Source organism: Cherax quadricarinatus, chromosome 38, assembly GCF_038502225.1.
Source record: "Cherax quadricarinatus isolate ZL_2023a chromosome 38, ASM3850222v1, whole genome shotgun sequence".
Lineage (NCBI taxonomy): Eukaryota > Metazoa > Arthropoda > Malacostraca > Decapoda > Parastacidae > Cherax > Cherax quadricarinatus.
The window spans coordinates 25755834-25781648 of record NC_091329.1 but is presented as its reverse complement, the minus strand read 5'-3'; the positions used below and the strand labels follow the sequence as shown (position 1 = coordinate 25781648).

The 25815-nt window shown below is 43.3% G+C and overlaps 1 protein-coding gene across 10 annotated transcripts in view; it reads left to right on the top strand.

Annotated features, from left to right (window-relative positions):
* Nucleotides 1-25815, top strand: part of ATP8A (ATPase phospholipid transporting 8A1) — an 817844-nt gene that overhangs the window by 473571 nt on the left and 318458 nt on the right. For all 10 annotated transcript variants that reach the window (XM_070092196.1, XM_070092203.1, XM_070092201.1 and 7 more), the window contains 2 exons: nucleotides 16174-16272; nucleotides 25040-25200. In XM_070092196.1, coding sequence (XP_069948297.1) covers nucleotides 16174-16272; nucleotides 25040-25200 — 260 coding nt within the window. The remainder of the gene's footprint in view (nucleotides 1-16173; nucleotides 16273-25039; nucleotides 25201-25815) is intronic.

Here is a 25815-nt window from a genome sequence, read left to right as displayed (position 1 = left end):
ACACTGTCAACCCAGGCAGTGTACTTCATCAACACTGTCAACCCAGGCAGTGTACTTCATCAACACTGTCAACCCAGGCAGTGTACTTCATCAACACTGTCAACCCAGGCAGTGTACTTCATCAACACTGTCAACCCAGGCAGTGTACTTCATCAACACTGTCAACCCAGGCAGTGTACTTCATCAACACTGTCAACCCAGGCAGTGTACTTCATCAACACTGTCAACCCAGGCAGTGTACTTCATCAACACTGTCAACCCAGGCAGTGTACTTCATCAACACTGTCAACCCAGGCAGTGTACTTCATCAACACTGTCAACCCAGGCAGTGTACTTCATCAACACTGTCAACCCAGGCAGTGTACTTCATCAACACTGTCAACCCAGGCAGTGTACTTCATCAACACTGTCAACCCAGGCAGTGTACTTCATCAACACTGTCAACCCAGGCAGTGTACTTCATCAACACTGTCAACCCAGGCAGTGTACTTCATCAACACTGTCAACCCAGGCAGTGTACTTCATCAACACTGTCAACCCAGGCAGTGTACTTCATCAACACTGTCAACCCAGGCAGTGTACTTCATCAACACTATCAACCCAGGCAGTGTACTTCATCAACACTGTCAACCCAGGCAGTGTACTTCATCAACACTGTCAACCCAGGCAGTGTACTTCATCAACACTGTCAACCCAGGCAGTGTACTTCATCAACACTGTCAACCCAGGCAGTGTACTTCATCAACACTGTCAACCCAGGCAGTGTACTTCATCAACACTGTCAACCCAGGCAGTGTACTTCATCAACACTGTCAACCCAGGCAGTGTACTTCATCAACACTGTCAACCCAGGCAGTGTACTTCATCAACACTGTCAACCCAGTGTACTTCATCAACACTGTCAACCCAGGCAGTGTACTTCATCAACACTGTCAACCCAGGCAGTGTACTTCATCAACACTGTCAACCCAGGCAGTGTACTTCATCAACACTGTCAACCCAGGCAGTGTACTTCATCAACACTGTCAACCCAGGCAGTGTACTTCATCAACACTGTCAACCCAGGCAGTGTACTTCATCAACACTGTCAACCCAGGCAGTGTACTTCATCAACACTGTCAACCAGTGTACTTCATCAACACTGTCAACCCAGGCAGTGTACTTCATCAACACTGTCAACCCAGGCAGTGTACTTCATCAACACTGTCAACCCAGGCAGTGTACTTCATCAACACTGTCAACCCAGGCAGTGTACTTCATCAACACTGTCAACCCAGGCAGTGTACTTCATCAACACTGTCAACCCAGGCAGTGTACTTCATCAACACTGTCAACCCAGGCAGTGTACTTCATCAACACTGTCAACCCAGGCAGTGTACTTCATCAACACTGTCAACCCAGGCAGTGTACTTCATCAACACTGTCAACCCAGGCAGTGTACTTCATCAACACTGTCAACCCAGGCAGTGTACTTCATCAACACTGTCAACCCAGGCAGTGTACTTCATCAACACTGTCAACCCAGGCAGTGTACTTCATCAACACTGTCAACCCAGGCAGTGTACTTCATCAACACTGTCAACCCAGGCAGTGTACTTCATCAACACTGTCAACCCAGGCAGTGTACTTCATCAACACTGTCAACCCAGGCAGTGTACTTCATCAACACTGTCAACCCAGGCAGTGTACTTCATCAACACTGTCAACCCAGGCAGTGTACTTCATCAACACTGTCAACCCAGGCAGTGTACTTCATCAACACTGTCAACCCAGGCAGTGTACTTCATCAACACTGTCAACCCAGGCAGTGTACTTCATCAACACTGTCAACCCAGGCAGTGTACTTCATCAACACTGTCAACCCAGGCAGTGTACTTCATCAACACTGTCAACCCAGGCAGTGTACTTCATCAACACTGTCAACCCAGGCAGTGTACTTCATCAACACTGTCAACCCAGGCAGTGTACTTCATCAACACTGTCAACCCAGGCAGTGTACTTCATCAACACTGTCAACCCAGGCAGTGTACTTCATCAACACTGTCAACCCAGGCAGTGTACTTCATCAACACTGTCAACCCAGGCAGTGTACTTCATCAACACTGTCAACCCAGGCAGTGTACTTCATCAACACTGTCAACCCAGGCAGTGTACTTCATCAACACTGTCAACCCAGGCAGTGTACTTCATCAACACTGTCAACCCAGGCAGTGTACTTCATCAACACTGTCAACCCAGGCAGTGTACTTCATCAACACTGTCAACCCAGGCAGTGTACTTCATCAACACTGTCAACCCAGGCAGTGTACTTCATCAACACTGTCAACCCAGGCAGTGTACTTCATCAACACTGTCAACCCAGGCAGTGTACTTCATCAACACTGTCAACCCAGGCAGTGTACTTCATCAACACTGTCAACCCAGGCAGTGTACTTCATCAACACTGTCAACCCAGGCAGTGTACTTCATCAACACTGTCAACCCAGGCAGTGTACTTCATCAACACTGTCAACCCAGGCAGTGTACTTCATCAACACTGTCAACCCAGGCAGTGTACTTCATCAACACTGTCAACCCAGGCAGTGTACTTCATCAACACTGTCAACCCAGGCAGTGTACTTCATCAACACTGTCAACCCAGGCAGTGTACTTCATCAACACTGTCAACCCAGGCAGTGTACTTCATCAACACTGTCAACCCAGGCAGTGTACTTCATCAACACTGTCAACCCAGGCAGTGTACTTCATCAACACTGTCAACCCAGGCAGTGTACTTCATCAACACTGTCAACCCAGGCAGTGTACTTCATCAACACTGTCAACCCAGGCAGTGTACTTCATCAACACTGTCAACCCAGGCAGTGTACTTCATCAACACTGTCAACCCAGGCAGTGTACTTCATCAACACTGTCAACCCAGGCAGTGTACTTCATCAACACTGTCAACCCAGGCAGTGTACTTCATCAACACTGTCAACCCAGGCAGTGTACTTCATCAACACTGTCAACCCAGGCAGTGTACTTCATCAACACTGTCAACCCAGGCAGTGTACTTCATCAACACTGTCAACCCAGGCAGTGTACTTCATCAACACTGTCAACCCAGGCAGTGTACTTCATCAACACTGTCAACCCAGGCAGTGTACTTCATCAACACTGTCAACCCAGGCAGTGTACTTCATCAACACTGTCAACTCAGGCAGTGTACTTCATCAACACTGTCAACCCAGGCAGTGTACTTCATCAACACTGTCAACCCAGGCAGTGTACTTCATCAACACTGTCAACCCAGGCAGTGTACTTCATCAACACTGTCAACTCAGGCAGTGTACTTCATCAACACTGTCAACTCAGGCACTGTACTTCATCAACACTGTCAAGTCAGGCACTGTACTTCATCAACACTGTCAACTCAGGCAGTGTACTTCATCAACACTGTCAACTCAGGCACTGTCCTTCATCAACACTGTCAACTCAGGCACTGTCCTTCATCAACACTGTCAAGTCAGGCACTGTACTTCATCAACACTGTCAAGTCAGGCACTGTACTTCATCAACACTGTCAACTCAGGCAGTGTACTTCATCAACACTGTCAAGTCAGGCAGTGTACTTCATCAACACTGTCAAGTCAGGCACTGTTCTTCATCAACACTGTCAAGTCAGGCACTGTACTTCATCAACACTGTCAAGTCAGGCACTGTACTTCATCAACACAGTCAAGTCAGGCACTGTCCTTCATCAACACTGTCAAGTCAGGCACTGTACTTCATCAACACTGTCAAGTCAGGCACTGTCCTTCATCAACACTGTCAAGTCAGGCACTGTACTTCATCAACACTGTCAAGTCAGGCACTGTCCTTCATCAACACTGTCAAGTCAGGCACTGTACTTCATCAACACTGTCAAGTCAGGCACTGTCCTTCATCAACACTGTCAAGTCAGGCACTGTACTTCATCAACACTGTCAAGTCAGGCACTGTACTTCATCAACACTGTCAAGTCAGGCACTGTCCTTCATCAACACTGTCAAGTCAGGCACTGTCCTTCATCAACACTGTCAAGTCAGGCACTGTACTTCATCAACACTGTCAAGTCAGGCACTGTCCTTCATCAACACTGTCAAGTCAGGCACTGTACTTCATCAACACTGTCAAGTCAGGCACTGTCCTTCATCAACACTGTCAACTCAGGCACTGTCCTTCATCAACACTGTCAAGTCAGGCACTGTACTTCATCAACACTGTCAAGTCAGGCACTGTCCTTCATCAACACTGTCAAGTCAGGCACTGTACTTCATCAACACTGTCAAGTCAGGCACTGTACTTCATCAACACTGTCAAGTCAGGCACTGTCCTTCATCAACACTGTCAAGTCAGGCACTGTCCTTCATCAACACTGTCAAGTCAGGCACTGTCCTTCATCAACACTGTCAAGTCAGGCACTGTCCTTCATCAACACTGTCAAGTCAGGCACTGTACTTCATCAACACTGTCAACTCAGGCACTGTCCTTCATCAACACTGTCAAGTCAGGCACTGTACTTCATCAACACTGTCAAGTCAGGCACTGTACTTCATCAACACTGTCAAGTCAGGCACTGTACTTCATCAACACTGTCAAGTCAGGCACTGTACTTCATCAACACTGTCAAGTCAGGCACTGTACTTCATCAACACTGTCAAGTCAGGCACTGTACTTCATCAACACTGTCAAGTCAGGCACTGTCCTTCATCAACACTGTCAAGTCAGGCACTGTACTTCATCAACACTGTCAAGTCAGGCACTGTACTTCATCAACACTGTCAAGTCAGGCACTGTACTTCATCAACACTGTCAAGTCAGGCACTGTACTTCATCAACACAGTCAAGTCAGGCACTGTACTTCATCAACACTGTCAAGTCAGGCACTGTCCTTCATCAACACTGTCAAGTCAGGCACTGTACTTCAACACTGTCAAGTCAGGCACTGTCCTTCATCAACACTGTCAAGTCAGGCACTGTACTTCATCAACACTGTCAAGTCAGGCACTGTACTTCATCAACACTGTCAAGTCAGGCACTGTACTTCATCAACACTGTCAAGTCAGGCACTGTACTTCATCAACACTGTCAAGTCAGGCACTGTACTTCATCAACACTGTCAAGTCAGGCACTGTACTTCATCAACACTGTCAAGTCAGGCACTGTACTTCATCAACACTGTCAAGTCAGGCACTGTACTTCATCAACACTGTCAAGTCAGGCACTGTACTTCATCAACACTGTCAAGTCAGGCACTGTCCTTCATCAACACTGTCAAGTCAGGCACTGTACTTCATCAACACTGTCAAGTCAGGCACTGTACTTCATCAACACTGTCAAGTCAGGCACTGTACTTCATCAACACAGTCAAGTCAGGCACTGTACTTCATCAACACAGTCAACTCAAGCACTGTCCTTCATCAACACTGTCAACTCAGGCACTGTCCTTCATCAACACTGTCAACTCAGGCACTGTCCTTCATCAACACTGTCAAGTCAGGCACTGTACTTCATCAACACTGTCAAGTCAGGCACTGTACTTCATCAACACTGTCAAGTCAGGCACTGTACTTCATCAACACTGTCAAGTCAGGCACTGTACTTCATCAACACTGTCAAGTCAGGCACTGTACTTCATCAACACTGTCAAGTCAGGCACTGTCCTTCATCAACACTGTCAAGTCAGGCACTGTACTTCATCAACACTGTCAAGTCAGGCACTGTACTTCATCAACACTGTCAAGTCAGGCACTGTACTTCATCAACACTGTCAAGTCAGGCACTGTACTTCATCAACACTGTCAAGTCAGGCACTGTCCTTCATCAACACTGTCAAGTCAGGCACTGTACTTCATCAACACTGTCAAGTCAGGCACTGTACTTCATCAACACTGTCAAGTCAGGCACTGTACTTCATCAACACAGTCAAGTCAGGCACTGTACTTCATCAACACAGTCAACTCAAGCACTGTCCTTCATCAACACTGTCAACTCAGGCACTGTCCTTCATCAACACTGTCAACTCAGGCACTGTCCTTCATCAACACTGTCAAGTCAGGCACTGTACTTCATCAACACTGTCAAGTCAGGCACTGTACTTCATCAACACTGTCAAGTCAGGCACTGTACTTCATCAACACAATCAAGTCAGGCACTGTACTTCATCAACACAGTCAACTCAAGCACTGTCCTTCATCAACACTGTCAACTCAGGCACTGTCCTTCATCAACACTGTCAACTCAGGAACTGTCCTTCATCAACACTGTCAACTCAAGCACTGTCCTTCATCAACACTGTCAATTCAGGCACTGTACTTCATCAACACTGTCAACTCAGGCACTGTCCTTCATCAACACTGTCAACTCAGGCACTGTACTTCATCAACACTGTCAAGTCAGGCACTGTACTTCATCAACACTGTCAACTCAAGCACTGTCCTTCATTAACACTGTCAACTCAAGCACTGTCCTTCATCAACACTGTCAACTCAGGCACTGTCCTTCATCAACACTGTCAACTCAGGCACTGTCCTTCATCAACACTGTCAAGTCAGGCACTGTACTTCATCAACACTGTCAAGTCAGGCACTGTACTTCATCAACACTGTCAAGTCAGGCACTGTCCTTCATCAACACTGTCAACTCAAGCACTGTCCTTCATTAACACTGTCAACTCAAGCACTGTCCTTCATCAACACAGTCAACTCAAGCACTGTCCTTCATCAACACAGTCAACTCAAGCACTGTCCTTCATCAACACTGTCAACTCAAGCACTGTCCTTCATCAACACAGTCAACTCAGGCACTGTCCTTCATCAACACAGTCAACTCAGGAACTGTACTTCATCAACACTGTCAACTCAAGCACTGTCCTTCATTAACACTGTCAACTCAAGCACTGTCCTTCATCAACACTGTCAACTCAGGCACTGTCCTTCATCAACACTGTCAACTCAAGCACTGTCCTTCATCAACACTGTCAACTCAAGCACTGTCCTTCATCAACACAGTCAACTCAGGAACTGTACTTCATCAACACAGTCAACTCAGGCACTGTCCTTCTTCAACACTGTCAAGTCAGGCACTGTCCTTCATCAACACTGTCAAGTCAGGCACTGTCCTTCATCAACACTGTCAACTCAGGCACTGTACTTCATCAACACAGTCAACTCAAGCACTGTCCTTCAACAACACTGTCAAGTCAGGCACTGTCCTTCATCAACACAGTCAACGCAAGCACTGTCCTTCATCAACACAGTCAACGCAAGCACTGTCCTTCATCAACACAGTCAACTCAAGCACTGTCCTTCATCAACACTGTCAAGTCAGGCACTGTCCTTCATCAACACTGTCAACTCAAGCACTGTCCTTCATCAACACAGTCAACTCAAGCACTGTCCTTCATCAACACTGTCAAGTCAGGCACTGTCCTTCATCAACACTGTCAAGTCAGGCACTGTACTTCATCAACACTGTCAAGTCAGGCACTGTCCTTCATCAACACAGTCAACTCAAGCACTGTCCTTCATCAACACTGTCAACTCAAGCACTGTCCTTCATCAACACTGTCAACTCAAGCACTGTCCTTCATCAACACTGTCAAGTCAGGCACTCTCCTTCATCAACACTGTCAAGTCAGGCACTGTCCTTCATCAACACAGTCAACTCAAGCACTGTCCTTCATCAACACTGTCAACTCAAGCACTGTCCTTCATCAACACTGTCAACTCAAGCACTGTCCTTCATCAACACTGTCAAGTCAGGCACTCTCCTTCATCAACACTGTCAAGTCAGGCACTGTACTTCATCAACACTGTCAAGTCAGGCACTGTCCTTCATCAACACTGTCAACTCAAGCACTGTCCTTCATCAACACTGTCAACTCAAGCACTGTCCTTCATCAACACTGTCAACTCAGGCACTGTCCTTCATCAACACTGTCAACTCAAGCACTGTCCTTCATCAACACTGTCAAGTCAGGCACTGTCCTTCATCAACACTGTCAACTCAAGCACTGTCCTTCATCAACACTGTCAAGTCAGGCACTGTCCTTCATCAACACTGTCAAGTCAGGCACTGTCCTTCATCAACACTGTCAACTCAGGCACTGTCCTTCATCAACACTGTCAACTCAAGCACTGTACTTCATCAACACTGTAAACTCAGGCACTGTACTTCATCAACACTGTAAACTCAGGCACTGTACTTCATCGACACTGTCAACTCAGGCACTGTACTTCATCAACACTGTAAACTCAGGCACTGTACTTCATCAACACTGTAAACTCAGGCACTGTACTTCAACACTGTAAACTCAGGCACTGTACTTCAACACTGTAAACTCAGGCACTGTACTTCAACACTGTAAACTCAGGCACTGTACTTCAACACTGTAAACTCAGGCACTGTACTTCAACACTGTCAACTCAGGCACTGTACTTCAACACTGTCAACTCAGGCACTGTACTTCATCAACACTGTCAACTCAGTGTGTTTAGGCACTATAAAGTGTAGACGCTAGAGAGTGAAGAGACAGTATGAGGCTGGTGGAGGAACTTCAAAGAGGTCATCAGAGAGACTTGGGTGTGTGAACACGCAGGCTGGCAGTCAACCAGCGGCTGGCAGGCTGGCAGTCAGGCATGCATGGTAATCACATTATCTCTGCATGATTAAACTCATAGCCACCTACATTGATCCACACAATCTTGTTTCACACACACACACACACACACACACATTATTTATTATCACACTGGCCGATTCCCACCAAGGCAGGGTGGCCCGAAAAAGAAAAACTTTCACCATCATTCACTCCATCACTGTCTTGCCAGAAGGGTGCTTTACACTACAGTTTTTAAACTGCAACATTAACACCCCTCCTTCAGAGTGCAGGCACTGTACTTCCCATCTCCAGGACTCAAGTCCGGCCTGCCAGTTTCCCTGAATCCCTTCATAAATGTTACTTTGCTCACACTCCAACTGCACGTCAAGTATTAAAAACCATTTGTCTCCATTCACTCCTATCAAACACGCTCACGCATGCCTGCTGGAAGTCCAAGCCCCTCGCACACAAAACCTCCTTTACCCCCTCTCTCCAACCTTTCCTAGGCCGACCCCTACCTCGCCTTCCTTCCACTACAGACTGGTACACTCTTGAAGTCATTCTGTTTCGCTCCATTCTCTCTACATGTCCGAACCACCTCAACAACCCTTCCTCAGCCCTCTGGACAACAGTTTTGGTAATCCCGCATCTCCTCCTAACTTCCAAACTACGAATTCTCTGCATTATATTCACACCACACATAGCCCTCAGACATGACATCTCCACTGAATCCAGCCTTCTCCTTGCTGCAACATTCATCACCCATGCTTCACACCCATATAAGAGCGTTGGTAAAACTATACTCTCATACATTCCCCTCTTTGCCTCCAAGGACAAAGTTCTTTGTCTCCACAGACTCCTAAGTGCACCACTCACTCTTTTCCCCTCATCAATTCTATGATTCACCTCATCTTTCATAGACCCATCCGCTGACACGTCCACTCCCAAATATCTGAATACATTCACCTCCTCCATACTCTCTCCCTCCAATCTGATATTCAATCTTTCATCACCTAATCTTTTTGTTATCCTCATAACCTTACTCTTTCCTGTATTCACCTTTAATTTTCTTCTTTTGCACACCCTTCCAAATTCATCCACCAATCTCTGCAACTTCTCTTCAGAATCTCCCAAGAGCACAGTGTCATCAGCAAAGAGCAGCTGTGACAACTCCCACTTTGTGTGTGATTCTTTATCTTTTAACTCCACGCCTCTTGCCAAGACCCTCGCATTTACTTCTCTTACAACCCCATCTATAAATATATTAAACAACCACGGTGACATCACACATCCTTGTCTAAGGCCTACTTTTACTGGGAAATAATTTCCCTCTTTCCTACATACTCTAACTTTAGCCTCACTATCCTCGTGAAAACTCTTCACTGCTTTCAGTAACCTACCTCCTACACCATACACTTGCAACATCTGCCACATTGCCCCCCTATCCACCCTGTCATACGCCTTTTCCAAATCCATAAATGCCACAAAGACCTCTTTAGCCTTATCTAAATACTGTTCACTTATATGTTTCACTGTAAACACCTGGTCCACACACCCCCTACCTTTCCTAAAGCCTCCTTGTTCATCTGCTATCCTATTCTCCATCTTACTCTTAATTCTTTCAATAATAACTCTACCATACACTTTACCAGGTATACTCAGCAGACTTATCCCCCTATAATTTTTGCACTCTCTTTTATCCCCTTTGCCTTTATACAAAGGAACTATGCATGCTCTCTCCCAATCCTTAGGTACCTTACCCTCTTCCATACATTTATTAAATAATTGCACCAACCACTCCAAAACTATATCCCCACCTGCTTTTAACATTTCTATCTTTATCCCATCATTCCCGGCTGCCTTACCCCCTTTCATTTTACCTACTGCCTCACGAACTTCCCCCACACTCACAACTGGCTCTTCCTCACTCCTACAAGATGTTGTTCCTCCTTGCCCTATACACGAAATCACAGCTTCCCTATCTTCATCAACATTTAACAATTCCTCAAAATATTCCCTCCATCTTCCCAATACCTCTAACTTTCCATTTAATAACTCTCCTCTCCTATTTTTAACTGACAAATCCATTTGTTCTCTAGGCTTTCTTAACTTGTTAATCTTACTCCAAAACTTTTTCTTATTTTCAACAAAATTTGTTGATAACATCTCACCCACTCTCTCATTTGCTCTCTTTTTACATTGCTTCACCACTCTCTTAACCTCTCTCTTTTTCTCCATATACTCTTCCCTCCTTGCATCACTTCTACTTTGTAAAAACTTTTCATATGCTATCTTTTTCTCCCTTTCTACTCTCTTCACATCATCATTCCACAAATCGCTCCTCTTCCCTCCCGCACTCACTTTCCTGTAACCACAAACTTCTGCTGAACACTCTAACACTACATTTTTAAACCTACCCCATACCTCTTCGACCCCATTGCCTATGCTCTCATTAGCCCATCTATCCTCCAATAGCTGTTTATATCTTACCCTAACTGCCTCCTCTTTTAGTTTATAAACCTTCACCTCTCTCTTCCCTGATGCTTCTATTCTCCTTGTATCCCATCTACCTTTTACTCTCAGTGTAGCTACAACTAGAAAGTGATCTGATATATCTGTGGCCCCTCTATAAACATGTACATCCTGAAGTCTACTCAACAGTCTTTTATCTACCAATACATAATCCAACAAACTACTGTCATTTCGCCCTACATCATATCTTGTATACTTATTTATCATCTTTTTCTTAAAATATGTATTACCTATAACTAAACCCCTTTCTATATATATATATATATATGAAACAACCATGGGGGAGTTGAAAGATAGCTCTAGGCCTTTCGTGTTGCAATAAACACATCGGGAGTTTATATTGTTGTAGAAATGAGTAGGAAGTTCACTAGTGATCATGTAGTCCATAGCTTTGAATACATAGTAGAGGGTCAAGTGGAGAGGAAAGCAGCACAAGTAGGGCGGGAGAAGCCAAACTACAAAAGAGGGGACTACACAGGCATGAGAAATTTCCTGCACGAGATTCAGAGGGAAAGAGAACTGATGGGAATATCAGTAAATGAAATGACGGAATACTTGACCACAAAATGCAAGGAGGCAGAGGAGAGGTTCATTCCCAAGGACAACAGAAATAACGAGAAGACCATAACGAGCCCTAGTTTCACCCAAAGGTGTAGAGAGGCCAAAACTAAGTGCACTACAGAATGGAAGAAGTATAGAAGGCAAAGAATCCAGAAAAATAAGGAGATTAGTCAAAGAGCTAGATATGAATATGCACAGATATAGAGGGAAGCCCAATGGAAATAAGAGAATGACATAGTATCAACAGCCAAATCTAACCCAAAGCTGTTCTACAGCCACAGCATGAGGAAAACAACAGTCAAGGACCAGGTAATCAGGCTGAGGAAGGAAGGAGGGAATATCACAAGAAATGACCAAGAAGTACATGAAGAGCTCAACATGAAATTTAAGGAAATATTTGCAGGGAGACAGGAAGGACTCCAGAAAGCCTGGATGGTAGGGTACACCAACAAGTGCTGGACACAGTGCACACAACCGAAGAGGAAGTGAAGAGGCTGCTAGGTGAACTAGGTATCTCAAGAGGCAATGAGACTGGACATCTCTCCATGGGTCCTGAGAGATAGAGCAGAGGCACTGTGTGTGCCACTAACAATGCTTTAATACAGGTCAACTACCTGAAGTGTGGAAGACAGCAAATATAGTCTCAGTTATTGAGGAGACAGACAGCATTAAACTACAGACCGGTGTCACTGCCATTTCTAGTGAGCAAAGTCATGAAGAAGCTTATCAGGAGAAGAGGGTGGAACAGCTAGAAAGGAATGAACTTATACATGATAACCAGCACGGTTCATGGAAGGAAATTCTGCAACACAAACCTACTGGAGTTTTACGACAAGGTGACGGAAGTAAGATGAGAGAAGGGTGGGTAGATTGTATTTTCTTGGACTGCAAGAAGGCTTTCGACACAGTTCCATGCAAGTGATTAGTGCAAAAGCTAGAGGAACAGGCAGGAATAACAGGAAAGGCACTGTAGTGGATCAGAGAATACCTGACAGGAAGGAAACAATGAGTGATGGTATGTGACAAGGTGTCAGAGTGGGCGCCTGTGATGAGTGGGGTCCCACAGGGGTCAGTCCTAGGGCTGGAGACCTGGAGTATACCTGGACAGGGTTTTGGGGGGGTCAACGCCCCTGCAGCTCGGTCTGAGACCAGGCCTTGTGAATCAGGGTCTGATCAACCAGGCTGTTACTGCTGGCCACAGACAAACTGACATATGAACCACAGCCTGGCTGGTCAGGTACTGACTTTAGGTTCCTGTCCAGTGCCTTCTTAAAGACAGCCAGAGGTCTATTGGTAATCCCCCTTATGTATGCTGGTAGGCAGTTAAACATTCTTGGGCCCAAGACACTTATTGTATTGTCTCACAGTGTACTTGTGGCACCCCTGCTGGTGCTGTTTCTGGTATGTGTGAATGACATGATAGAAGGGATAGATTCAGGTGTGTCCCTGTATGTGTATGTGAAGTTAATGCAAAGAATTAAGTCAGATGAGGATCACGTAGGACTACAAAGGGATCTGGACAGGCTACAAGCCTGGTCCAGCAACTGTCTCCTGGAGTTAAACCCCCACCAAGTGCAAAGTCGAAGGTCGAAGAAGACTGCAGACAATGTACAGGCTAGGGGGTTAAAGGCTACAAATCACGCTCAAGGAAAAGGATCTTGGGGCCAGTATCATACCTAGCACATCTCCTGAGGCATACATCAACGAAATAACTGCTGCAGCACAAGGGAAATGTCCTATGAAGAAAGGCTAAGGGAAATCTACCTGATGACACTGGAGGATAAGGGAGACATGATAACGATATAAAAAATACTGCGAGAAATTGACAAGATGGAGAAAGACAGGATGTTCCAGAGATGGGACACCTTAACAAGGGGTCATAATTGGAAGTTGAAGACTCAGAGGCATCAGAGGAATGTTAGGAAGTATTTCTTCAGCCATAGAGTTGTCAGGAAGTGGAATAGTCTGGAAAGTGATGTAGTGGAGGAAGGATCCATACATAGTTTTAAGATGAGATATGGTAGAGAGAAAGGACCTAGTAGCAACCAGTGAAGAGATGGGGCCAGGAGCTGACTCAATCCCTGCAACCACAATTAGGTGAGCACACGCACGCATGCACATGCATGCACGCACACGTATAACAGGAAGGGCACTGCATTGGATCAGAGAATACCCAACAGGGAGGCAACAATGAGTTATCATACATGATGAGGTATCACAGGGGGCACTTGTGATGAGCAGGGTCCCACAGGGGTCAGTCCTAGGACCAGTTCTATTTTCGGTATATGTGAATGACATGATGGAAGTGATGGACTCAGAAGTGTCCCTGTTTGCAGACAATGTGAAGTTAATGAGGAGAATTAAATCAGATGAGGATCAGGCAGGACTAGAGAGAGACCTGGACAGGCTGGACGCGTGGTTCAGCAACTGGCTTCTCGAATTTAACCCCGCCAAACGCAAAGTCATGGGGAAGGGCAAAGAAGACTGCAGACAGAGTGCAGGCTAGCTGGCCAAAGACTGCAAACCTCACTCAAGGAAAAAGATCTTGGGGTGAGTATAATACCGAGCACATCACTGGAAGCACACATCAACCAGATAACTGCTGCAGCATATGGATGCCTAGCAAACCTGAGAATAGCATTCCAATACTTCAGTAAGGAATCATTCAAGACTCTGTACACCATGTACATCAAGCCCTTACTGGAGTATGCAGCACCAATTTGGAACTCGCACCTGGTCAAGCACGTCAAGAAATTAGAGAAAGTGCAAAGGTTTGCAACAAGGCTAGTTCCAGAGCTAAGGGGAATGTCCTACGAAGGAAGGTTAAGGGAAATCGGCCTGACGACACTGGAGGACAGGAGGGTTAGTGGTGACATGATAATGACACAAAATACTGTGAGGAATAGATAAGGTGGACAGAGACAGGATGTTCCAAAGATGGGACACAGAAACAAGGGGTGACAGTTGGAAGTTGAAGACTCAGATGAGTCAAAGAGATGTTAGGAAGTATTTCTTGAATCATAGAGTTGTCAGGAAATAGAATAGTCTGGCAAGTGATGTAGTGGAGGCAGGAACCATACATAGTTTTAAGACGAGGTATGATAAACTTCATGGTGCAAGGAGAGAGAGGACCTAGTAGCAATCAGTGAAGAGTTGGGGCCAGGAGCTATGTCTCGACCCCTGCAACCATAAATAGGTGAGTACACCATGGGCCAGGCCTGTCTGGTGCTAGCCTGGTCAACTAGGCTAGCACCATGTGATTACAGTGGTTAAGTCTCAGTTCCTGGCTCTGCTGCTTGACTGCTCGTTACTAGGTTCACTCCTAGCTATGTTTGTGTGTGTGTGTATGAGGGGGGGTGAAGTGTGTATGAGGGAGTGAAGTGTGCCTGAGGGGGGGGTGAAATGTAAATGATGGGGTGTAGCGTGCATCATGGGGGGTGTATTGTGCATGACAGGGGATATATTGTGCATTGCTGGTGTATTGCTGGTGACTTTAATATAAACCTCATTCAAGCAACTGATCCCAAAGAAGTGGATTTCACAAACACCATGAGCAGTTGCTTGCTACTGCCATCTATAATGAAACCAACAAGAATCTCTGAAACAAGTGCCTCACTACTTGATCATATCTGGGCTAATACTACATCCCCACTAGAAGCAGGCATAATCACAGACAACACTATGTACCACTATCCAACTTTTCTCATAACCAACTTAGATAGACTGCTTCATGACACAACCAAGATCTCTTTTTGACTACATGATGAGTCATCAGTAAATAAGTTTAATACTGCTTTACATAATATTGACTGGCTGAGCGAATAGCGGACAGCCACAATATTGATGAATGTTTCAAAATATTCCTACACAAAACCCATGACCTCTATAATAGACTTTATCTAATGAAAACGAAGCAGATCTCAACAAAGAGACTAAACAGCCTCTGCCTATGTGCTGAATAAATATCAGCTTCCAACACTTATATCTGTTAACCTGTCTTTTCTCTGTTATTTAAATATTCATAATTATTCTAGTAAGTGATTTGGATTTTTTATAATTTTTTTGTCGTATCATGAATAAATAATTGTTATTATGTAAGCCAGTGAGCAGAGTACTAAGAAAGAAAAATATTTACAACTTTTCCACAATTTGGAGATTAAATTTTAGAGTAATTTGGACTCCAGAACCAATATATTGTCACAGTAATAGTACAAAATGGAACAAACATTATCTAAAGTTTCCCTTCCAAGCTGTCAGTTCATTGTGAATTATTTTGGCCACTTATTTTTTAGGGGAAAATAAAATTTGGTTGATTTTCAATTTGGAGAACTGAAGTCAATTAAATTAAAATTTTTAAAGATGTTGAAGAAAGAGGTAAAAATAATTCTTGCACATATTATTTATGTTATAAACTGTATTATTAGCTTCTATTTACTATGTATGTTATTGTGTTGCAGCAAATCCCTGGAGTTTCTCCGACTGGACGATATACAACACTGGTGCCACTAATATGCATCCTGGTGGTCTCTGCCATCAAAGAAATTGCTGAGGACATAGTAAGCACCTGTGTTCTTGTTATGATATTATCTCCTTGTACTACTAAGTGCCTCAGGCCTCATAAAGGCTTACCAGTATGCTAGCATGGTTTTAAGCTTTTGAAAGCATTCTTTATAAGTAAAGTATACAGCCATAGTAACATTATGAATAGTCCGGATAATTACATCTCAAGAACCCTGGGTTGATCCGGGCCAAGTCAAACTGACACTGGCCTTCGGTACTATGGCCTTAAGAGAAGACTTTATTTGGATTATTCCCAAAAGGTTAGTAAGCCAGGATAACCCACTGAAGTCAATTATTGTTGCTTACAATGTATTGCTACCAGTACCAGTACTGGTGATACTAGTGTTGGCAACCCTCATGGTTCTAGGGTTTATGTAGGTGTTTCACTAGTGCAGCTGGTGGTAGTATCAGTGCTGGTGATGATTCTGTCAGTTTTGGTTCTGGCTTTGGTACAAATTAAGCAAGTACACTGGTTAGGAACTCAGAACCCAAAAACCATAAAAAAATAAAAGATTATGCTGCAGTTTAGTAAATGAAGGACAGTGCTGTGATTCATACTGTACAGCCTTCCACAGGGAAGGTAAGAGGTGTACACCAGTCTGAACATTCAAACTATTATTTTGCAGCCAACAGTGATTTTTTAGTGTCAGATAGCAGAAAAGAATGGTGAGAAATATTAATAATGTATGGTATCACCACTTAGGAGCCATTCTGGACTTGAATCATAGCCAGTGACTGGCTCATCAGAGCCACTGATACCAAGTCCAATGAACTAGCCTCTCACCACAGCAGTTAGCAATGTATCATCTTTTGTGTTTGCAAATGTATAAGGCAGTCACATGCAATGGTTGGAGCTTTTACAAGACTACAGTAGTTTGCATACTAATTGGGACAGTGATGAGATGAAACATTTATTTGGAAAATTAATGTTCATTTGAAAAATACATGGCAATGATACGATGGATAATCAATTTAATAAGAGATATGATTACCCTTTGCTTTTATAAGCATTGCTGCATGCTTTGGCATAGAATCAACCAATATTGAACACACTTTGGCAAGATCTTGGCTGTGGAACTAGGTCCTAATAACAGCAGCAGTTAACTTCTCCACAGTTGAATCGTCCTGTGTTTGGTTATTGCCTTTAGATTCTCAATTGAGTTGAGGTCAGGAGAGTTTCCAGGCCAATTTAGAACGATTAGCCTACTCTCTCTCTGAAGAATGTCACCATTTTTCTGGGAGTGTGGTATGGAGCATGATAATGCTGAAAATTGCCGTCTCCATCATGAAAGTCTCTGTCCACAGTGGGAAGCAAATGAGTTACCAGGATTGCCTTGTATTTGTCACTTCATCATTCCCTCAACAATAACAAGCCTCCAGGGCCTTTAGCAGTAAAAGTGCCCCAAAACATCTTAGGTGGGTATTTTGGTGCTTGTTGAATTTGTCCATTCTGAAGAGGTTCGCCTTTGCTCTGTCTCACTACCGCTGATCTGTACCTGTGTACTTCAGACTGCACCTCATCTGAAAATATAACTTTTCTCTATTCATCTGTCATCTATACCTCATGATCGAGTGCCCACCAAAACCATATTTTCTTCATAGCAGTCAATAATTGCTTTTTTTATCAGATTTTTGGGTCTTCTGCCAATTTTGAGGAGCCTTTGTCAAACAGTTGAAGAATCAATATTTATGCCAGCTGAAGCCAGATCTCTCTGTACATCTTTGCAGGTTTTCCTGGGATTCTTGACACACTTTCTTATGATAACCTTGTCATTGTGTGGTGTTGTCTTCCATTTTCTTCCACATCTACCTCGATACAGTGCTCCACAATCACCAGTGTCATCATCTCTCTTCAAAATCCAACCAACAATTGACTTTGATAGGCTCAAATTTTCGACGATCTGTCTGATACTCAAATCAGCATGTTTTCTAAGAGCTACAATACACCCATCATGAATTGAAAGGGAGAATTTGGTAAAACCACATTCACTCATGGAGCACACTTGCTGGAATAGCCTCACAGAACAGCAGCTCATGTAGCACTGCCGAGGGTCGCAGCATAACACCACAGCTGGATGGTTGCCAGAAGCCGGTAGCAAACTTCTGAAAAGAAAAGACCCCAGACTACATTAATTAAGCCAGAGATTAAGACATGTTACAAGATAATCACAGAGTTTACTCCTGTCCTTATTAATTTGCACACTACTGTACATGCAATTTAATAACTTAAATTTGGATTCCTGGGTTGACCTGGATGTTAACCCTTTGACTGTTTCAGGCCCCTCTCTGAAACTGTCATTCTATGTCGTCAAATATTCGAAAAAAAAATTATTTTTTCTTATGAAAATGTTAGGAATATTTTTCTGAGTGTTTTAAGCCTAAAAAAAATTTTTTGCCATCAGTACTTACCGAGATATGGAGCCGCAAAGTTTGCAGAAAGTGACGTGCGTACGGCAACAGCGGCAACTGCCGCCCACCCAGTATTCTTTTATTTACTCTAATTCAAAGGTTTCTTGCATTTTTCAATATTTTTCTGTTCCAGGTAACTTATGTGGCCTGTGAGACCAATGTAAGGTGCATTGTTCAAATATACACTCATTGTTTACAACACAATAACTGAACAAACTTTATCACTATTAGTTTGTGTATACACTTTGTTTACACAAACAAACAATACAAAACAATGTTTATTACTATTGTTCCATAATATATATACATATGTACAGTCACTGAACACGTTCCTAGAACTGCTGCAGCTTGTGGAACTCTTTGAAACATGGGTATATGCAGAGGGGCACTTGACACTCCTCACACATAAAACGAGTGTCTCTGCGTGTTTGTGGGCGTTTTGTGGTATGCATACATACATAACACCTCTTCTGAGCATTTTTCTTGGCAGTAGTAGGAGGCAGTTGTATGGGGTAGTGATCACCAGGCCTGAAACGAGATGGTGTGTGTTGGTAATTTCATGGGCGCTGGTCTATTGCAGGTGTTGCTCCTTGGTACTTTGCGATTATTTGTCTGATTACTGACAAGCAAAATTCACCATATTTTGGTGTTTTGTTGGTCTTCAACTTGTATATGTTATAAGCATTTAGCATAGAGATATCAACAAGATGGAAAAAAAGTTTTACATACCACTTATAACTCTTGCGTACAGTCTGCAAACCCAATCTGCATGTCACATTTGTCCACTAAGCGCATATTGAGGTTGTAGTCCATGACAGCTGCAGGCTTTAGAATGGGTTCATTGGTCTCTCTGTTGTGCCTGCCACTATGTACCATTTCGTTTCGGTGAACTGATGTCAACAATGTGACATCACGTTTGTCATGCCACCGAAATGCCATGATGTCATTGGCAGCAAAGGCTTGCACCTCGCCTCTGCAAGTGCCAGCGTCGAACCTTGGCATATGTTTACAATTATGACACACTGTGCCACACACGTCTGTCAAGTTCACTCGCAAGAAATCACTGAGTAAGGGGCTTGTGTACTAGTTATCAGTAAATAACATATGCCCCTTACCAAGATATGGTTCCATCATTGTTCGAACCACATCACCAGAGATACCCAATAACTTCATGGTATCTCTCAAAGTATTACTGCCAGTGTACACAATGATATCCAAAACTAGACCACTTCTGCAATCACACAGTACAAATACCTTTATACCAAAGCGTTTCCTCTTGCTTGGTATATATTGCTTGAATGAGAGTCTTCCTTTGAATAAAATCAAGGACTCATCAATAACAAGCTTCCTGAAGGGATAAAAATACATGCAGCACTTTTGTTTCAGGTACATAAACACATTTCTTATCTTATATAACCTGTCGCTTCTGTCAGGCCTGGTTTTGTCTGAAAAGTGTAACATACGTAACAGTATCAGGAAACGATTGACACTTACAATGTCGCTAAAACCTGGAGTTGAAATCAGGCGTTCTGTTGCCCAGTATGTGGTGACAGTGTGCTTATACACATGTGGCATAAGCATTATTGTGGCAAAAAACAGGTACATCTCTGCCACAGTTGTGTCCTTTCACTTGTGTAGCCGTGATATTGGTGAGAGAATTGTATTTGCCATGGTGTAATCACAGTATGTGTTTGTTTCCCTGACAATGATGTCCATCAGGGGTTCATCGAAGAATAACTCAAAGCAGTCCAGTTCACTGGCATTGTTCCGAAGTGGACATGATGGCTTTATTCCACTTTGTGTTTCATCAAAGTCATGGGGACTGGGAACAAACTCGTCACCGTCCTGCCAATCCCAGATGCGGTCTGCTGGTGGGGTCTGGATATTGTACCGTGGTTGTGGTTGTGCAGGTTGTGGGAGTGTGGGGTCGGCTGAGGCTGGTTGTTGTGCAGAGTCAGCAGCGTGGGTAGTAGCGTGGCCCGCTGATGGTGCCACATGGGCCGTGCCACCCTCACTATCACCACCACTGCCTGCTCCCTCACTCACATCATTCATACCCATCGTTACAATGTCCACCTTCACTATCAGGTCGTGGTACAGGGCCATGGGTTGTGCTCCCAGAGTTTCTCCTTCCCCTTGGAACAACATATGAAACACTACCAGACCGCATGCTACGTCGTACACACTGCCGCTTCACTGGGGAATATTCACCCTCACTGTCACTAGAACTGCTTTCAATGACCTTGAAATCACTATCACTATCACATTCACTGCTAACGTCTGGGTGTTGTACACGACCAAATAGTTTCCTCTTTCGTCCTGGTACAGGCGAACGTGAACGTGAACAAGCCGGCCCAGCACTAGAGGTGGAAGGTTGTGGGTCATCTGGGTTTTCATCACTAATTATGTTATCCTGGGCACTTTTTCCGGTAACACTCGCTTCAAAACCCTGGAATTCACTGTCACTGACATTTTCATCGCTGTTAAAGCTATCACTTGGGAACAAAAGACCTCCAATCCGCCGAGGAGTGAGGAACTTCTTACTGAGAGGCATGGTGAAAATGGACTAACAAGATGGCGTTCCCACAATGCACCGCTGGGTCCCAGATTTTTTTCACAGGGTGCACACCGACCACTGAGACCCATTCTCTCTCATGTAGGCCTACCAGGCCTTTCCCGCTTGATTTGAAGCCGCTAGAATTTGTGCGTATAAATACGTCAGAAACATTGGCTCGTAAGACGTATTTATACGTCGTAAACAGTCAAAGGGTTAAATAGTCACTCGTATACACTGAGCTACTGAACACCTCAAATGATGTAGTCAGATTTTTAGCAGTTAAAATTTTAAATCAGAACCTAGTTATTGTGCTTCTATATAAATAGCCAGATACAACTTCCCAGCAGTTCAAGGCTATCTATTAAAGATGAATCATTATTTTGAAAACCTACCTAACCCAGACTCAAATATCTTCTTCCTTGGTTAATTTAAGACATCTTAAATGAAAGAATGTAGCAAGGACTGGAATTATAGTGTGTCCCTGGAGCTAATTTAGAGGAACAATCTCACACAACAAAATTATTAAACCTTTGTGATAAATTTGCCTTAAGGTAGCAGATGGCTGAACTGACCAGACTGAGAAATACCCTAGACTTTATATTGATGAACATAGAGGTCCAGGTTTAAGACATGATGGTGGTGTCGAAGACTGCAGTCTCAGACCAATTATAATAAGGCTCAGACATGCTTGTACAGTGACCTGGGTCAGAGAAACGCGTTTAGTCATGAGGGTGAATTTAACATTAAATTTCATCAAGAGCATTACTCATTGGCACTTGAAGTATGCTCCAGACACATACCTCTATGAGAGAGGAGATGAAAACTTGAGAGAGGTCCTCCCTTTGTACGAAAAGTGACAGATGACAGGACTCAAAGCAGTAGACTCATTGAAGCATGAAAGGAAACTCTAGTTTGGGGAAATGAAGAACATTGATCAGATATTTGAGAGTTGACTGCTGAGGTTAACCATAGAATTGATGAAGGAAAAAAAGGTGAGTGGTTCACATATAAGTGAACAGTATTTAGATAAGGCTAAAGAGGTCTTTGTGGCATTTATGGATTTGGAAAAGGCATATGACAGGGTGGATAGGGGGGCAATGTGGCAGATGTTGCAGGTGTATGGTGTAGGAGGTAGGTTACTGAAAGCAGTGAAGAGTTTTTACGAGGATAGTGAGGCTCAAGTTAGAGTACATAGGAAAGAGGGAAATTATTTCCCAGTAAAAGTAGGCCTTAGACAGGGATGTGTGATGTCACCGTGGTTGTTTAATATATTTATAGATGGGGTTGTAAGAGAAGTAAATGCGAGGGTCTTGACAAGAGGCGTGGAGTTAAAAGATAAGGAATCACACATAAAGTGGGAGTTGTCACAGTTGCTCTTTGCTGATGACACTGTGCTCTTGGGAGATTCTGAAGAGAAGTTGCAGAGATTGGTGGATGAATTTGGTAGGGTGTGCAAAAGAAGAAAATTAAAAGTGAATACAGGAAAGAGTAAGGTTATGAGGATAACAAAAAGATTAGGTGATGAAAGATTGGATATCAGATTGGAGGGGGAGAGTATGGAGGAGGTGAATGTATTCAGATATTTGGGAGTGGACATGTCAGCAGATGGGTCTATGAAGGATGAGGTGAATCATAGAATTGATGAGGGGAAAAGGGTGAGTGGTGCACTTAGGAGTTGTGGAGACAAAGAACTTTGTCCTTGGAGGCAAAGAGGGGAATGTATGAGAGTATAGTTTTACCAACACTCTTATATGGGTGTGAAGCATGGGTGATGAATGTTGCAGCGAGGAGAAGGCTGGAGGCAGTGGAGATGTCATGTCTGAGGGCAATGTGTGGTGTGAATATAATGCAGAGAATTCATAGTTTGGAAGTTAGGAGGAGGTGCGGGATTACCAAAACTGTTGTCCAGAGGGCTGAGGAAGGGTTGTTGAGGTGGTTCGGACATGTAGAGAGAATGGAGCGAAACAGAATGACTTCAAGAGTGTATCAGTCTGTAGTGGAAGGAAGGCGGGGTAGGGGTCGGCCTAGGAAAGGTTGGAGGGAGGGAGTAAAGGAGGTTTTGTGTGCGAGGGGCTTGGACTTCCAGCAGGCGTGCGTGAGCGTGTTTGATAGGAATGAATGGAGACGAATGGTTTTTAATACTTGACATGCTGTTGGAGTGTGAGCAAAGTAACATTTTGGCTAATTCCATTGTTTCAGTCGCACAAACTCATAGCTATTTCTTTAGAACTCCATTTTTTCTATCGATTGAGTACAAGAAACTGCCCATTTACCGATTTCAACTACCTAATAATGTGGTCAGAAATTTGCAATTTGGCCAATTTCACGAAAACTAAAAAATATGACAATTTCAAAATAAGGTCCAGAATGAACAATGCAGACATTCCTGGCTCTAAAATAACATTTTCTTTGCTCATCAGTCGTGTTTCCAGGCCCCTCTGATATTACTCTTGCTTTCTATTTTGAATTTTTATTCAAACAAAAAATTGAAGACTTACTATTATGCAGACTACTGCAATACTGTAATAATTGTATAAATAACATCAACCCATTCATGACTGCATATTAGAATGGCTAGTTGGACATTTACTGGAAAATGGCATCATTTGCTTACTTTTGAACATTGGCAAAAATCAAACATTTCCCCTACTTTGAGCTCCATTTCTAGGTTCTTTTTATAGTAAAATCAATCAAAATTATCTCTATTTCTATAATATGTCTTCCATTCTATCAAATGAGACCAACAAAACGAGAATACAACCATAAATACTATACGAAAATAGACCTCAAAGTCGGCATTTTAATTAAAAAAAAACGGTCGGAGTTTTTTTTTTCTCATTATGCACTGCGTGCTCCAGGATTTTTTTTATATGGTGCACACTGACCACACAGACCCATTCTCTCACATGTAGGCCTACCAGCTTCCTCCTGCTTGATTCGAAGCCGCTAGAATTTATGAGTATATATACGTCAAACACGGTACCTTGTAAGACGTATATATACGGCCGCGACAGTCAAAGGGTTAAACATAGTCATAATTCCTGGTTTCTATATTGGGGTGGTCATAGGCTTCATGCAAAGTGTTTGCTAATTCGGAGAGGTCAGATAAGAAAGTCTTTACTAGTATTCTGAGAAGAGATGTCAGCTAATGTTTTTATAATCCTTGCAAATACACTCTTGACTTTCATATACAGTTTTCCCTTAAGTTACAATGGGCATCAGTCATGATAATGTTGAGGTATGATTTACAGTACTCATAAAGGAATTTAGTTTTGAGTTGTGATGAAAAATTTGATACGATATGTGTATGATGGTTGGTGTCCATGGATGGGCCTCAGCCCAAAGACAAGACAGGGAAATGGAGGGTATGTTGGAACTGAGTTGGCAGGGATGGAGGAAGGCAAGCAGAGGTGGGAAGGAGAGTTTACGTGCATCAAATGTGGGCAGTGGGAGACTGCAACAACAAGAGTAAATATTATCTACAATTCTTTATCAACCTCTGCCTGCCTACCATCAATTCATTGCAAAGCCCATCCCTATCCAGGGTACTAACAACCCTTGGGAATTAACCCACAGCATTCAACTAACACCCAGGGATGTTGACCTGAATGAATATTACCATGTACCTTACAGCAGCATTGTGTCTCCCACTTGAGTACTCCTCACACTGTATCAACCTCTCCTTCTGTTGATATAATCTTCCACATTCCTGGATGTCATTGCACTTTCTCTCTTGTTTCTTTTCAGTGGGGATAGGTTTTATACTTTTGGCAGACCTGCTTTCATTTTTTTTTCAGAAACGTCACAGAGCAGACGATGAATTAAATAAACGTGAAATTGAAGTTCTTAAAGATGGTCAGTGGCAGTGGATCAAGTGGCGACACATTCAAGTTGGCGATATTGTTAAGGTCCATAACAACAAGTTCTTCCCTGCAGATCTGGTCTTATTAGCATCCAGGTAAATTTGAACAAATTTAGCTCTAGTGTTAGGTACATACAGTATTATTTATCCTAATTATCCTCTGCAATTGGGGCTTAACAACTTTAATCAGTTGCTTATTTTTAATATTGATTAAAAAGTTGTCTGCTTACAATTACTGGGTGTGCATCAGGTACTTAAGGTAGATAAAGTAATATGAAACTTGTAAAGTGTTACTATGTACATTATAAGTACATTGTTCCTTACCTATGTCTGTATTTGTTTCTTTACATATAAATATTTGATATTGAGAGCTGGAAACTTAATAGTACAGTAGGGCCCCACTTATTCGGCAGGTTAGGCTCCAGGCTGCTGCTGGAAAGCAGACATCGCCGGAAAGCAGAACGCCATTTTTTCCACTTATAAATGCATATAAATGTCAGGTAACAAGTTTACACTAACATATATTACGTTGGCAATATAACTAGGCATTAAAAACATTAAAAAGTAAAATACATGCACAGTACACCCATTACTTACCTTAAAATATTTGTAGTCTTAATGTAGGGTGAGAGGTGAGTTTAATTTGTAGGAAGTCAGGTTTGGGAGGTATGGTAGCCAGCCAGGTCAGCCCACCCCACCCACACATAATAT